Source organism: Protopterus annectens, chromosome 3.part1, assembly GCF_019279795.1.
Source record: "Protopterus annectens isolate FY-2018-M chromosome 3.part1, PAN1.0, whole genome shotgun sequence".
Lineage (NCBI taxonomy): Eukaryota > Metazoa > Chordata > Ceratodontiformes > Protopteridae > Protopterus > Protopterus annectens.
Window position 1 is genome coordinate 725639306 of NC_056732.1, and position 15837 is coordinate 725655142.

Below are 15837 nucleotides of genomic sequence, written 5' to 3' on the forward strand. Positions count from 1 at the left end.
CATATTTAAACTTTTCATTGTAGCTGATCTTTTAGAGAATATTTTAACCTTTGAGAGTACTTATATTTATTTGATGACACCGTGGCCACTCTTGAAAACCTTCCTGCATTGGTCAAAAACTACCATTTGTATTAATATTAATTTCACTCAGTATACCTAGGAACCCAGCTGTTTTCAGCAGGGAGACAGATCACTGGTTTCATAGAGAGTGTGCTGGAGGACTTGGCTTGGATGCTCAGCTGAGGACTCAACTCTACAGCTATGCCAGTGAGGAGTCTTATTGGGAACCTGGAGAAAGTGAGAGAAAACCAGCCCCGGGAGTGAATGTGTTCCCTGTATGCTCTTAAGGGAAATTGTGCTTGATGCAGAGAGCTGCATCTGGAAATACTGTGTGCATCTAATTTTGTTCCAAGTGAACGTCCCTCACCAGTGTCAGTGGTGAAGATTCAGGCTTCTTGATTACTGGCCCAGTGGAGGACATGTCACAGTCATCACTACTTAACAGGCCAGAATTCTCTTTAGAGCTGCATAAACAAACAGTTTATGACAATCCTTTTTATGTCTTCTAAAGATATTAGGCTGTGACCCCCCCACTGAGTAGTATTAATGGCATTGTACCATTTGCATTTCAGCATGTCATGCTGACAGTCTCTTCAGCAGAAATGCGTCCACCTAATTTAAGTTTGGCTTTCTGAGCTAATTTTACAAGGGTCACCATTTCTACCTTATCTAAAATAGTTTGTGTCCTTGCTGGTCTTTGCTTTGTTCAATAAAAATTCAGCAGCCAATCTTAACTGTTTGATGATGTTTGTATTACTGATGTTTTTATAGTTACAGTTTTGCAGTGACTGTTTTGTTCTTTTCTAAGAAATGCCTATTTTTTGCAGACATTTGCTGATGAGATCTTGGGGTTTGCAAGATGGCTTATCCCAATATCAGTTGCCATATCTTGTTATGGTGGTTTGAATTCGACTCTGATTGCTGTTTCTAGGTAAGAAACCTAGATTATAAATACCCTTATTGTTTCTTCCTTAAGTAATGCATGCTTATATATGTATATAACTCATTTCTGTTAGCTTGCAGACTTAAAACTACAAAAACAAGTTCAGTTCTAACAAGATCCACTGCATTCTACAAATCTGGAAATGTAATTATTAACTGTGTGTTAATTGCAATATGTTTCCTTAGTGCAACAGATAGGATACAGTATGTTGTAGGCAACAGAAAAAAATGTGTTTGCAGTAATTGTCCTACTCAGTACCCTCTGATGTAAAAGGTATTATTTTAGTGGGCTAAAATTAAGAATTCTTAGACAGCAGTGTGGTAAATTGTTATACATAGGCTGGTTTCTTTATTGGGAGGATACAGACTGATGATGACTTGTAGTGGCCTCTTCAGAAGTTCACAGTTCTTGGTCTTGTGAATAAGGATACCACATATCATGACTTGGAATTGTAATTGACACACTGTGTTAACAGGCAGAGGCTCTCATTTCTAGCTGTGGGAGGATATTTTTCATGTTCACTGACCCCAAAGTAGGTGCTCAAAGACATGTTCACAGCTGCTGGAAAATTGTACCACTATTTTCATCTTGCCTTCCACACAAAATTTACAATAATTTTAATGACATTAAATTGTTTGTTTGTGTCTTTCGGCTTTTCCCGGTTAGGGGTCACCACAGCAGTAGAGTTTTACGTGCTGGCTTGCCGGGCCTAACACACAATCTTCAACGAAGGAACGCCCATTCATGCATGTCGTCACACAGAAGGCGCTCTAACTGAGAATCGAACGGGCAACGTCTAACTGTGAGGAGGCAACGCTACCGCAGCACCACCACCGCATATTTGACTAAAATTCATTTATTTTTAAATATAATAATTCTTACGTATAGCAACAGTTTGACAAATGTAGTCCGTTTTCAAGTGTTTTATTATGAGCTAGTGTTAGAAAAAGTTGAAAATGTCCCCCATTTAAGTTAATGAGGCAACAATAGCATTTTTTTTGTTTTAACAGTCACCTTTCATTGTGTTCTATAGTACTTGAGGGAGCTGCAAAGGCTGTCCCTGTGCTGGAGGAGGGATTGGGTTCTTAGTGCTCTTCCTGATTGTAGAGTTGATAGAGGAACTTTACCATTCAGTGACGTTGTTATAGTGGGACATCTGATTTCATATGGTCACCCTGCAGCAGATTGTCCTTTTTCCCTTTAGGATGCCTGGATGGTGCCAGTAAAGGTGATTAATGCTTTTTGGCATGTCAGTATTTAGGGGCCTTCACAGGAGATTCCTGCAGCTGATTTAGGCTGGGACATTAAGTTGAAAAATGTTTTCTGATTGAATAGTATCCATAATCTCTTTGGCTGGTCAGTATGTATTTTGTTCTGACCTACTCAAGTCATCTATACAATTTGGACGTTGGGTATTTTGTGGACAGGATGCATATGTCTCTTACTTCTGTGCACCATGACCATATGGCAGGATTGTGCTGCTGCATTTCCTTTGCGAGTTGGCAAACCAAATATTCCCCTCCCCATGGACTTGAACTTCAAGGAATGGCAGACATGTCCATCTAACATTTGTGCCTGTTCGCTCTGTAGCATTTAAGTTCTTTTCTTGGAAGAATCTCTTTCTAGTGGTCATCATCTCTGCTTGTTGTGTCTTGGAATTCTAGACTCCTTTGTATATTGAATTATATCCCGTCTTTCACAAGGATAGATTATTTCTCAAAGCAAACATACATTTCCCCCAAAACTGAATTTGAAGATTTTCCTGAAACAGTCCATCCTTCTTGTTTTCTTGCCAGCAGGCTAAACTGTGAGAGGCCTGTCGTATCCTGGATGTGTACCAGCATATTTGGTATTAACTAGGCAGGGGCACGAAGTTAGGAATATGGACAAGGTCATCATCTCTGCTGTAGGGAAAATGTCCACTTTTAAGTGGATTACCAACTGCATTTTTTCCTATTGCCAGCCAGCTTAATCACTATTCAGTAAATGCTTCAGTCAGAGTGCACTCCACAAGAAAAATGACTGCTAAGACTTGTCTCCAACTACTTGGTACACACCTTCCTCAGACATTATTATCTCAACATTTATTTGGGCATTCAAGATACCACCCCACAAAAGGGCTAGAGTAGTGTCTTCTCTTTTGCACCCCAATGACTCGCTTGTTCTTTCCAGGGGCAGTGTGTGCCAGGTATCCTCAAACTGGATGAAAATGCAGTATGTTGCCAACGATATGTTATCCCTCAGTGCAGATTTAATTTGGGAACGTTTTATTATTTATTTTAGACATCACAGTTACTCTCTTACTGTTTTGTATCTCATAGTATGTTCTAGTGAATATGATATTCTATTTATAGAAGAGCCACATTTTGAAAGATAATTGTATATGCAAGTCCTCTCAAACTTTTTTTTTTAGAGAAGTTTATTTGTTCTTTGAAATATCATGTCTGTCATAATATCCAAGCATGTACAGTCTTGTAGTCAGAAGTGAGTTAAAATAGTTAACTAGTTGGTCACATTATTAGTAATATAGCATGATTGTTATAAACAGTGTTGTATATATATTGTCTTTTACCTGTGTTAATCTCTTTTTTCAGAACTGAAAGAAATGATTGCATTTATTATAATACTATATAGGCTCTTATAAACAGAATAAAACCAAATGACTACAAGATCTGCTATACTTTACAGTTTATATGTTTTATGATAAGCAAAGTGTGTTCATAATCTGAATATGTATGTACTAACTCCTTTTAATTTTGTTAAATAAGTCAGACATTTCTTACATAATTTTACAAGTAGTAGAGTGATGCTAGATAATTATTTGTGGGTAGATGGTAGTGTCTCCATGGATGGAGATGGGAAAGTACAGTGCATGTGTAGTAGTTCACAAATAATTTTTGTGTGTATGTGTGTGTGTGTGTCTCCCATTTTTGACAGAAAGGTTACAGTTAATCTCTATTATCTATGTATGATTAAGCAGTTCACTAGATATAATAGTTTTTCAGTACCATATTATTAATAAATGTATGATGGTATTGTATGTAATACTTAATTTTTCCTATTTCAGTAGTATGGTCAACTTGAAATGCACATCAGTTAACATCAGTGGATTAAATAATGGTTGTGAAATGAGTAGTTTATATTAATTTTTAAAAATATTTAATTCCCAAGTTATATTTTTACAGGAAACATTTAATAAAATAAGGTTTGGACAGACTTAGCAATAAGCACTGTTCTGTATTGACTAGCTCTCATTATAAACAAAAGAGGGGTGGCTATTTTATGGAAATTCTTTGTGTACCTAAAATCCTGAATACATTCATTGATGAAAAAGGCATGTTTTGTTCAGTGATTTTAGATATTCAAAGGAAACTATACACTTTGTGTGTTGGATACCTGGATTGGGAATGCAAACAATTAAACAACAGTTGGGGGAAGTAATACAATTATCAAAGGGAAACATTAATTTTGCAGGTGACTTTAATTGTATTTTTTTTCTGTCAAGGATACCAACACTAGCACTGTAAAAGGAATAAACCTGCCTCAGTCAAGGCTTTGATGGAGTTCACTGACCTGTATAATATGAGAGATATAAATGAATGTTCAGTATCAAACTCATTCTTTACACATTTCTCACACAGGCATGGGACACAATCATGAATAGAGTATATATTTCAAATGAGATCACTAGTAGAATAAATAATGTTAAAGTAGTCTCTTGCCCACTGTCAGATCATAACGTGATAACATTTGAAGTTATATTGAATTCTAGTAATAACATATCAGTTAAAAGGATCCCTGCATACATAACCAATGCAAAGTACTTTAAGGAGTTCGTTAATAAAGAAATTCAAACTTTTATCGAAATTAATCATGCAGGTAACACCTTAGAGATTTTTGTACTGGACTCTAAAAGCATACCTTTTTAGCAAAAATTACAAGTTTGTATGCACAAAAAAGCAACAATGAAACAAAGAACTGATAGATTTACAGGCGAAAATTGATAAGTTAAAATTTGATAGATAAAAAGGAAATAACTTAATGGAAGAAATAAACAGCTTAAACAGTAAATATTTAGACATTTTACAACATAAAACTATGATAAATGTAGAAAACATGAAAATAACTAATTATTCAATGTATCTTAAATCTATGCATAAATTGGCTACTATAACAAAATGATTAAGGGCAGCCATGGTGCAGTGGTTAGCTTTGTTGCCTCACAGCAAGAGATTCTCTGGTTCGATCCTCGGCAGGGGTGCCTTCTGTGAGGAGTCTGCATGTCCTCCCTGGGTTGCGTGGGTTTCCTCCAGATGCTCCAGTTTCTTCCCACATCCCAAAGAGATGCTGTAGGTGGATTGGCCACTCTAAATTGGCCCTAGGCGTGTGTGCTTTCTGTGGAAGGTTGGGTGCCAGGCTGGCAACTCAACACTGTAAAATTATACTGCCAATCATGAGTGGACAGGTGATCCGCTGTGGCGACCCCTAACTGGGAAAAGCCGAAAGAAGAACAACAAAAATGATTGTTAAATTTAACCACATCAGAGAATTATATTCCTCTAGTAGTAAAAAGGTTACTGAAATAGAAGATATTCTGGATGTTTTCACGTCTCATTGTACTAAGATTAATCAACACAAACTAGCAATGGATACACAAGATCTAATTAAAACTTTTATAAAAAATATATTGAAAATAGACCATCAGAAGCTCAAATAAAAATCATTGACAAAACATATATCATTGTCTGAACTCAAAATTCAAATTAATAAATTAAAACCAAAAAAGGTACCAGGAAATGATGGTATAATACCTGAACTGTACAAAATGATGACTAAGGATGTTTTGAATATTTTACCAGAGGTATTTTGTAAAGGACTTACAAAGGTACCACTATCCTGGAAATGCACCCTAATATTCCCAATTTTAAAACACGACAAGGACTCAACATATAATGTTTTTCATATAGACCAATTTCATTATTAAAATATTCATGGCAATCTATGCCTCTAGAATAAAACAGTTTCTTCCAATGTTGATAAACAATAATCAAACTGGGTTTTTAATGAATGGAACACCTATGATAATATCAAGAGAATGCTGTCAATAATTGATGATACTAATAATTCAAAAAAAGAAGTAACTTTGGTTAGTATGAATATCAGTAGTGCATTTAATTCGGTTATAATTGGGAGTACTTATTAGTACTAGAGGAATGTAATTTTCAAACAATTTCTTGCAATTAATCAAACCTCTCCATGAAAACTCCTTTGCATACATTGATTAGCTCATATACTTCCCAATCAAGTATGATTACTAAGGGTACTAAACAGTGTTGCCCCTTATCCCCATTACTTTCTGCTCTAGTTATGGAACTTTTTGCAAATTGTACAAGACAAAATAAAAACACCAAAATCATACTAATAAATATGATTTAACACCCCCAAATACAGTTATTTCCAGATGACATCCTATTAACATCCTATTAACTTTGATTGATTGTAATTCTTCATTTATTGCAGTATTCCAAGCAATAGAAATATTATAGAAAAAATTGAGACTCCATTTTAATGAGAATAAAACTAAAATGGTACCTCTTAATTATAATAATAAAATGGATAAATTACATAAATACATTGTGAAAGATGGTAAAATCACTTACTTGGGGACAATCCTTTTTGATAAAAAGATATGTAACAAACCTTAATTATAGTATTAACTTAAATTTCAGAACAGATTCTTAATAAATGGATTTTTTTTTCACTATGGAAGAGAAACTCTCCTTAATTAAAATGATTATCCTTCCTAAATTTCTGTGTATAATACAATCTTTATCCCTCCCACTCTCAAAAAATATAAGAGAGTACAATTCATTGTTTCTGGCATTTCTATGGTTTCCCCATACGCCTAGATTGGCTTTAAACCATCACATTAGAGATTGGATATTTGGTGGTATTGGTCTTCCAGATGTAGAATTATATTAATTATCCTCATTTGATAATACAATAATTTCTTGGTTAAATAATTGTAATACCAAATGGAAAGATATTCAGGGAGGTACCCGGTGTAAATACAATCATTTAACAAAATCATATCATACTAAAATAGCTACTAATAAATTTCATTGGTTAATAAAAGACTATTTTATAGAAAAGAAAAACAGTTAACTCATATTATATTAATATGATGATAATATCCTTTAAAATTTTCATTTTCAGGAACCCTGAACATAAAGCATGGATTTTCTTTTTATCTCCAATTGCCTACAATCAGAATAGTGTTAATACATTTAATTTAACAATATTGACTGCATTTTAATACAAAAACCTGTCATACTGGTATCAATTGCTCAGTGGTAACTTGCTGTGGCTATGGTGTGCAGAGTCCTGGGTTCAAGACTTGCAAGAGCTGGTTATTTTCCTATATGAGTGGATGGGAAATAGGAAAATACACCCCTGGGATCACTTCAGTATCTCTGCTCGACAGTGGCACAGGAAAATATTTTTCTTGGGTGGCGTAAGCCTGGAAACCTTGTTGGCTAGGCTTACGTAGGCCCTTGGGCCGATAGCCTAGTACCTACCTATGAACCTATGAATTACTAGACAATGGGAAGTTACAAAATGTTGACCATATCATTAATAAGTTTGAGTTAAGCAAAGATATGTGGGTAGAAATTCAAAACTGGAAAATTTGTTGAACAAAAGATTAATCTGATGCACCCAATAGTTAGAAATTCTTTCCTCTCATTCATTGATTTACTCGTTATTCTAATGCACCATAATATATTTGGAAAAGGACTTCTGTCTAAATATATAAGGTACTTAAGAAATCAAAAGTGTCACAGAGAAGGCTGTTAGGATTATTTTGGACTTTAATAACTCCCTGAGTGAAGATGATAAAAAACTAATACTTCAGTCTTCATAACAAACTATTCCATCACTAAGGTGGAGGATATTCTCTTGGGAGTTCGTACATAGAAACTTTATCACACCACATAAAGTTGAATTGATGTAGAATAAAGTCATAGGATGCTGGAGATGTAAAGTAAATGTTAAAGCTGACTGTCAGGATGTTTTACCATTGTATAAAACTTAAAATATATTGGGATAATATATTGGGATAATATGAACTCTTTTACAGTCTGTTTTTAATGTCAAATTTATGCTGACCAAATTTCTTATTTTATTTAATACAAATATTCCCACTTGTCATGAAAATACAATACCTTCTTTTATGGAGTAATTTAACATTAGCAAGAAAAGTCATCACCAAGAACTGGAAGAATCAGACTACTACTATGAAGGAATTTGTATACTTGGCAACTGAAGTTTGTCATCTTGAACTTGTCACGATCAAGACAAGAATATTTAGACTCACCTCTTCATATAATATATGGTTGAAATTCAAAGAACTGTTGAATAAACAGACTTTAATTGATAACTCTTATCACATTTCTTTTTCTGTTTAGGAAGCTTTGTTTTATAGTAGACACCATTGTAAATAGTTATTTTAATTGTTTATTATTCTTTTAGATATGTATATTTGTTTTATAATATTTCTATTATCGTATATTAATGTTTTGTTAAAATTTTCAGTAAAACAATTGAGAAAAAAATGGATGAAAACTCTACAGTCCATGCATTCCTGCCTCTCCATAGAGCTTTATCAACCCATTAGTTCCCCTGGAAAATGAGACTCTGGTTTGGGACTCTGGTCATGTAGCAGTCCTCACCCCATCCTAAACCCTCCACTGTAGGTGGATTGCCAACTCCCATTGGCTGCCTAGTCAGGGAGAGGCATGTGTGCTTTCATACTTCTGCCTCTATGACACAGCTTAAGTGTTGTAATATCATGAGCTTGCCTGTCTTTTGAGAGTGATCAACCACTCACCGGTAGGTTTTACTATTGCTGTGGCATGAGCCTCCTCCTTCTTCCTAGGATGGGCATGCTGGAATCCGCTTCTGAAGCCCAGCAGTGCCACTAGTTGAACATAAATCGCCTGGGTCATAGTCAGGGCTTCATACCGTTATGCCATGAAGCCACAGAGTCGAGCTACTTTTGAGATGTTGCTTCTCTACAGTTTAGCAGTCTGAGCTGTAGCCTTATATGATTTTCTCGATTCTTTCATGCTATGCATTTGCTAGCAAGTTCACTGTCACCTTCATCAGTTACACTGTTTTGCTTGTTTTAGTTCATTTTTGTGTTTGCATTATCTGAAGCAGTTATGGCTGCATTCTAGGCTTTAAGTTGCCCTGCATTTGTGCTGTGGCTCTGAGAAGACATTGAAAGTGTCCTAAAGGCTGCAGTTGAGGATTCTTATGTCTTGGTGGTCACTGTGTTCACTGTATTCTGCTTTGTATTGCTTACTATTTAGAGAACCTTGTATTCTGTAATCTACTATATTGTGGTTGAATTCAGACACTGCAGATGTGTTGTATAGTGGAGTTTGTGTGCAGTGGACATTGGAGCTTCAGTATTCTGATAAGATGATATCCAAGTTTTCTTCAGTGCTGATATGTTTTTTTCATGTACAGGTAAGTCTCAGCTACATTGATGTAAATTTGTTTATTCTGCAAGACTAGCACTGCTGTTTGTTGCATGACAGTACATTCCGATGACTTATTATGCATTAATTGCACTGATGATATTGGTAATGGGCTTTTCTAAAATAGTGTTATTGTCTAAGCCTCAACTTTATTGTGTTAAATTTTATGGTCAGACCAGTTATTTCCCCAATACAATTAATTTGTTGTAGCTCCCTGATTTATTACATAATGAACGCCTTTGTCCTGTGTCTCTTTTGGCAGATCTGGTACTTGCTGCCTGTAATAATCACTTTATGAATTTATGCAGTTACATTGGTTCAGTTGTTGTAGATTTTGCTATGTATGTTGAACAAAACATCATCATTTTTTTACATTTTAATAGTTTGTAATTGTTCTTGACCAACTAGTTGGAACTAATTTGTATTATTTTGGGTTGTATAATGCCATCTCCCGATCTCACTGTGTATATTTTATTTACTTTTTTGTTTTTTTCCATGATTGGTAGTTAGCTGAGGTTTGATATCTGCCTTTTTCCATTATGCGACCATTAATTGATTTTTTTGTTTAGTTTAGTTTTACTTTATTTTCAGCTTTCAATTCTTCTCATTTGAGAGTGTAATTTTTTTGTATAGTAGAGATATGTCATTGGTCTTTAGGCCTTTTGTCTGTCCCTTGCTGCTTGCTGGGCATTTGCAGGAAACGCACAGATCTGTTGTTGTTAATCTTCATTCATTCCTTACTGATGGATGTCAGTTCTGTCCTTAGAACCGAATCGGCCATTATAACCAGCTCGCGCCAGCCAAAAAACTCCCGAGCAAAGCTTTTACCCATAGTGCTCCTCTTTACATTACCCCAGATCTCGTGTGCCATGTACTGAATCAAGATGTGTCAGGCCAGCTTTCAGCTAAGTCATTTAAAAATTTTCTAAATTTGTCTGTTAAACCTTCCTTCTTGTTTTTTTTTTTTTTTCATATATCTAGTTAGCCTATTATTAGTCGCATACTTTTTGCTTATCTGTGTGTGTCCCTCTTTCTTTCCTCCTTTTTACCAAGTTTGGTACTGTTTGTACCATTGCTGGTACAGGCCTTTCCTTACCTCTGAGGTAATTCCCAATACCATTGTTGGTATTCCCCTTTTCTCCTTTCCGCTCTACTGTATAAAAAATATATCCTTTCTTCATCCATGTTGTTGAGTGTGTGTTTCTGTGTGTTTTTGGTCATTTTTGGTCATTTTATCTTTTGTGGCCAAATTGTATTTTTATGTCAGTATGTCTGAGAAAAAGAGTACAACTGGTTTTAAGCTCTGTGATCAGTGGAACAGGAAAATACCTAATGTGGGCAGCCATACATCTATCTGTGAAACCCCCCATGTGATATTTGTAAAGCGTTTAGCTCCCGCATGTTGGCAGAACATAAAAATAAGCTTATGCTTAATGGTCTCCTTCAATCTTCTTTCGCGGAGGCTGTCTCTGAGGCGGAGGACTCATCCTCTCCAAAGAAAGAACACAAAAAGAGTAAATCCTTACCCTCTTCTCCTCAAACCGGTGAATCCAAATTGACAGAGCTGAAAGCAAAAATATCAAAATTGGCACCAACATCCTCTGCACTGGGGCCTCAAACCCCCTCCATGTCCCTCCCCGTCTTTGGTTCCGGCACCTCAGCAGCCAATTACGGTCCTGCCTTCAGCAACTATTTCTCAGACTCCGACTGTGACACCGTTTCCCTTTCGGCACCAAAAATAGTAATTCCAACACCGGTCACTTCCCCCCTTCCATACATCATACTTGGTCCTTCGATCTCTGTGCCCAAAGGTGAAATAACCCCTCAGACCCAATATTCCCCTTCTATGGATCTATTTTTTGGCCAACAATGCAGCCCCTTTCTAGAGATTCCTGACTCTCCCCATCAGGGATATCCACCGGCTTCTCCAGTAGCCTTTCAGAACTGGACATAGTGAGGCTTGTAGATTAGCTTCTGGCTGCCAAAGGATTTCCAATGCCCTCCAAATTCTCCCACCCACCCAGAGCCAAGGATTTTTCTCCACGGACTCCCACATACTTTCCTCCTTTGAGCTCCCTGGAGGTATCAGAGCCTTCAACACAGACGCCAACTCCGGTTCTAGCTTCTTCTACTCCATTGGTAGACCTCACCATAGCTCTGGAGTCTACCCTTTGGCCATTGACTCAGCTGGAACTGTGTCATCCTCTGGATTTACACTGGTCTGTCAGCACCAGCATAACTAGTATGGTGCCTGCTCTTTCCATGGCGCCGTCAACTACGGTTCTGGTCACATTGGTGGAACCAGGTCCTCTCGTAGCTCCTTCCATTAGTGGATTCGTCGGAGCACGGTGTGATCCTTCTCAGTTCCCAGCTCCCATCTGTCTTTGGGCGGACCTGCTTTCCAGGTGATGGAGAGGGCAGTTACCTCTGCAGGCTCCCAGCAGCTCCTTTCAATGCCAGAGACCCATATTTACCTTTCCTCTGAGCCGCAGTTGACACAGCTCACTACTCAAGGATACCGGGCACGAGAACCTCAAGACATCCTTCCACAAGGTACTCACTCTGCAGAGTCCTCCTCAATTGTCCCTACCAAAGAGGTACCTCGCAAGAAATCATGCAAAAGGAAGCACATGGATTCTCCTGAAGAATTCCTCACTGAAGCTAGACTGCGATGAAGGGGAAGGGTCCCCATGGTCACCCCCCAGGATGTCTCCTTTGGAGGTATATTGGTGATCCTGAAGCAGCGGGGGGACTGGAAGTCCGCCACCCCTTCCTTGGAGGAGTCTGTATTTTTGCAGTCTTTCCATGCCCTGCACTCTGCTTCCTGGGTGACCCCGCCTGCAGATGACCTGGTTCAGCTCATAGTACAGTGCGCTTGGAAGAGTCCTGATACCACTGAACCTATCCCCAGGAGACCAGACAGAATTCTTTCTCCTCCAGATGACAGCTCACACTAGTCCAAAGGCCTGCCAGTAGATGCTATGATTGTGGCGACAGCCACTAAGAAAGAGCTCACTGAGGAGAGCTTTACTGTCCATACCCCTAACAGGGAGTCTTGGACGATATTCAGACTAGGGAAATAGGTATACTCTTCAGTGACCTTCGCCAGTTGGTCCCTGAACTGTCTGGCACACTTTACCTGGCTTCAAAGAAACCTAATCTCCAAACTCTCAGAAACCCTTGCAGGAGCAGTTTTTGATGGGGTACGTGACAAAGTTGCCTCACAGCTTGCCACTCTGGAATCTATCTCTAAATCCTCCATGCGATTGATTTCTCATTCTACCAAAGGGGCAGCTAGAGCAGCGGGTGCAAGCATTGTCACAAGACGTCACACCTGGATGCGCTTATGTGATTTTGCAGATCCATTTAAGTCTTCCTTCCTGAATGCCCCTGTAGATGCCTCTTCTCTTTTTGGCCCTAACGTAAAAGACACTTTAGCCAGGTGTGAGAAAGATGGTGAGACCTTGTCTGCTGTAGGCATACATTTTTCCACCCCCCAATGACCCTATTCTAAGAATCAGAGGAGTGGAAAGATGTGATACAAGAAATCCCAGGTTCCTTTCTGTGAGACGCATGGTAAGGTCCCCCCCCAGGTATATTCCCAAGGATTCCAACGTAATTGCAGACAAATTGAGTAGATGCATTCTCCTGCCTCACGAGTGGTCCCTCAGTCCTGTCATAGCGGTGGAGATTTTCAGTTGCTGGGGCCAACCTTACTGTGATCTGTTTGCGTCCTCCGCAAATCACAAATGCAGCAGCTACTTCCCCTAATTCCCTCACAGGGGGAGTCACCAAGGGACACTGTTGTGCATGATTGGCCCACGGGACTTATACTTATTTATGCTTACCCTTCCCTTCCTCTGATCCCACAATTATTAAAGGCTTTTCAGTTGAAAAGCAGAGTAATCCTCATTGCACTCTACTACCCCCAACAAATTTGGTTTCCCTTTCTTTGGCCTCACCTAGTACATCAACCATGGAATCTGGACCCATCTCCGGAATTGCTGTCGCACCCACAGGGGTTGATGCATCTGAACATATTGAGCCTAAAGCTGACAGCTTGGTTCCTCCACTTCCAGTAATTGCCAGGCAAAGCAACCTATCCTCCCCTGTCCGCCACATTCTTCTGACTTCCCATAAACCATCCACCAGGAAACTTTAAGCAAGTGGAAAAGATTCATAATTTGGTCTCAAAGTGAGTAAACCCTTTTTCAGCCCCACTTTCTGTGGTGCTAGTTTACTTATCTAACCTCCTTAGTTCAGGAGCTGCAGCTTCAACTGTTTGAGTACACTTGGTGGTAATCTCCAGTTTCCGTAATGGTTTCAAAGACTTTCATTGATTTCACACCGCCTTTGTAAGACATTTTTGAAAGGAGTTACACACATTAGGCCCCCCCTTCAAACAGCCAATCGAGCCCTGGGGTTTGACATTAGTTCTACAATCCTTGACATGTCCCCTGTTTGAATCTGTTGCCAATTACAATCTGGAATTCTTATCCTGGAAAACCTTGTTCTTGGTGGCCATTGCCTCAGCAAGACGAATTTCTGAGTTGCAAGCTTTGTGCATAAAACGTCCTTATATAGTGTTCTATAAGAACACAATATCACTCCGGACTAACCCCTCCTTTTTACCCAGTTATTTCAGACTTGACTATTAATCAAACCATAAATCTACCAGTTTTCTTTCCAAATGTTTCTAACAAAGGAGAATATTTACTACATTTGCTTGACGTGCATAAACAATTCCATTTTTATCTCGACAGAACTAAGTCATTATGAAAATCTGACCAGTTATTTGCAACATTCTCAGGACCAAGATTGGGGAGACCTGTTTCCAAAGTTACTTTGCCTAAATGATTGAAAGGTTATATTTGCTTCATTTGTCAACGGAACAAAGCTTCCCTACCAGCTAAAGTCAAAGTGCTTTCAACCAGATAAATCGCAACATCTGTTGCTTTCCATGCAAGAGCTTCTATGGATGACATTTGTGTTGCAGCAATATGGTCTACCCCTCATACCTTTACTACTCATTACAAATTGGATATGGTCTCCAGGGGGAGAGCTTCCTTTGGTTCAGTGGTACTCAGGAGTATTCTTCCATAGGGCCTCCCAGGAAACAAAGTAGCTAGGGACTCTGTCCCATCAGTAAGGAATGAATGAAGATTAACAACATCAGATAAAGAAGTTATGTTCTTACAATAACATTCCATCTGTGTTGTTGATCTACATTCATTCATTACAACCCACGTGCCATCCCCCACCAACAGACTCCTGGAGGTTTGGATAGGGTCTTAGCCTATAAAGTTGCTCAGATGAAGCCTCCGCTTTCTTTATTTCTTCTTTATGGGCAAACTCGATCTGAGGTAATGTATAGAGGGGCACTGACGTTGAAAGCTTAGCTAGAGAGTTGTTTGGCTGGCACAAGCTTGTTATAACGGCCGATTCAGTTCTGAGGACGGAAAAGGCACCCATCAGTAAGGAGTGAATGAAGATCAACAACACAGATGGAACATTATGGTAAGAGCATAACTTCTTTATATATACTGTGCAAAGACCACAAAAAACACACATACCTTAGGCAGCAATTAACCCCTCAAAAAACACGTCAGAAATGTAAGTTTTAAAACCATACTTAATGCTGTCAAGCATCAGGTTCAACCTCATCCACCTGGTAGAAGTTCCAAACAATTGGTCATTCCTAGGCAAAAGAGCACTCATCTGAAGAATCAGTTTGAATCCTTGGGACCTCAAGTATCCCAAGTAGAAGAGCACAGAGTGTGAGCAGGTCAGTACCAGTCAAGAAGTTTCATATCTAGACCTGTAGCTTCCACTCCTCTGGGGGCTAGCATACTTGTTAAGGTGTTTACCTCACAGACACAAGGTACTACAGAGTTTGATTCTCATCTTTCAAAGGGAAATTAGCTAGGCTTACAATGGCCCATGAGGCAGCTAGTGTAGTACTTGGCTATGAATCTACAAATGGGGAGACCCTAGTTGTGAAAGGCAAAATATACTCTGACAAGAACTTTGTAAACAACAAGAAACCTGACAGACAACCAATACAGGCTGTGCAGCACCACTGCAATAAGGTGACATCCAAAAAAAAAAAACAGTACTTAACCAGGTGGCAAAAATCTGTATTAATTGCAGATGATTCAGCTCAGTGTTCGGATACCTCAAGGTGTAACATTACATTAGTTCAGCTGTGAAGAGACAACAGCATGCAAAGCAGCTATAAATTAGCTGATTAGTAAGGTGCATAATTAAGGAAATACTCCTCAGATGATAACT

At 38.4% G+C, this 15837-nt stretch overlaps 1 protein-coding gene across 1 annotated transcript in view; it reads left to right on the forward strand.

Moving 5' to 3' along the window:
• LOC122798273 (Y+L amino acid transporter 2-like) overlaps window positions 1-15837 on the forward strand; it is a 1371252-nt gene that overhangs the window by 848556 nt on the left and 506859 nt on the right. The window contains exon 6 of the mRNA XM_044067080.1: window positions 888-991. Coding sequence (XP_043923015.1) covers window positions 888-991 — 104 coding nt within the window. The remainder of the gene's footprint in view (window positions 1-887; window positions 992-15837) is intronic.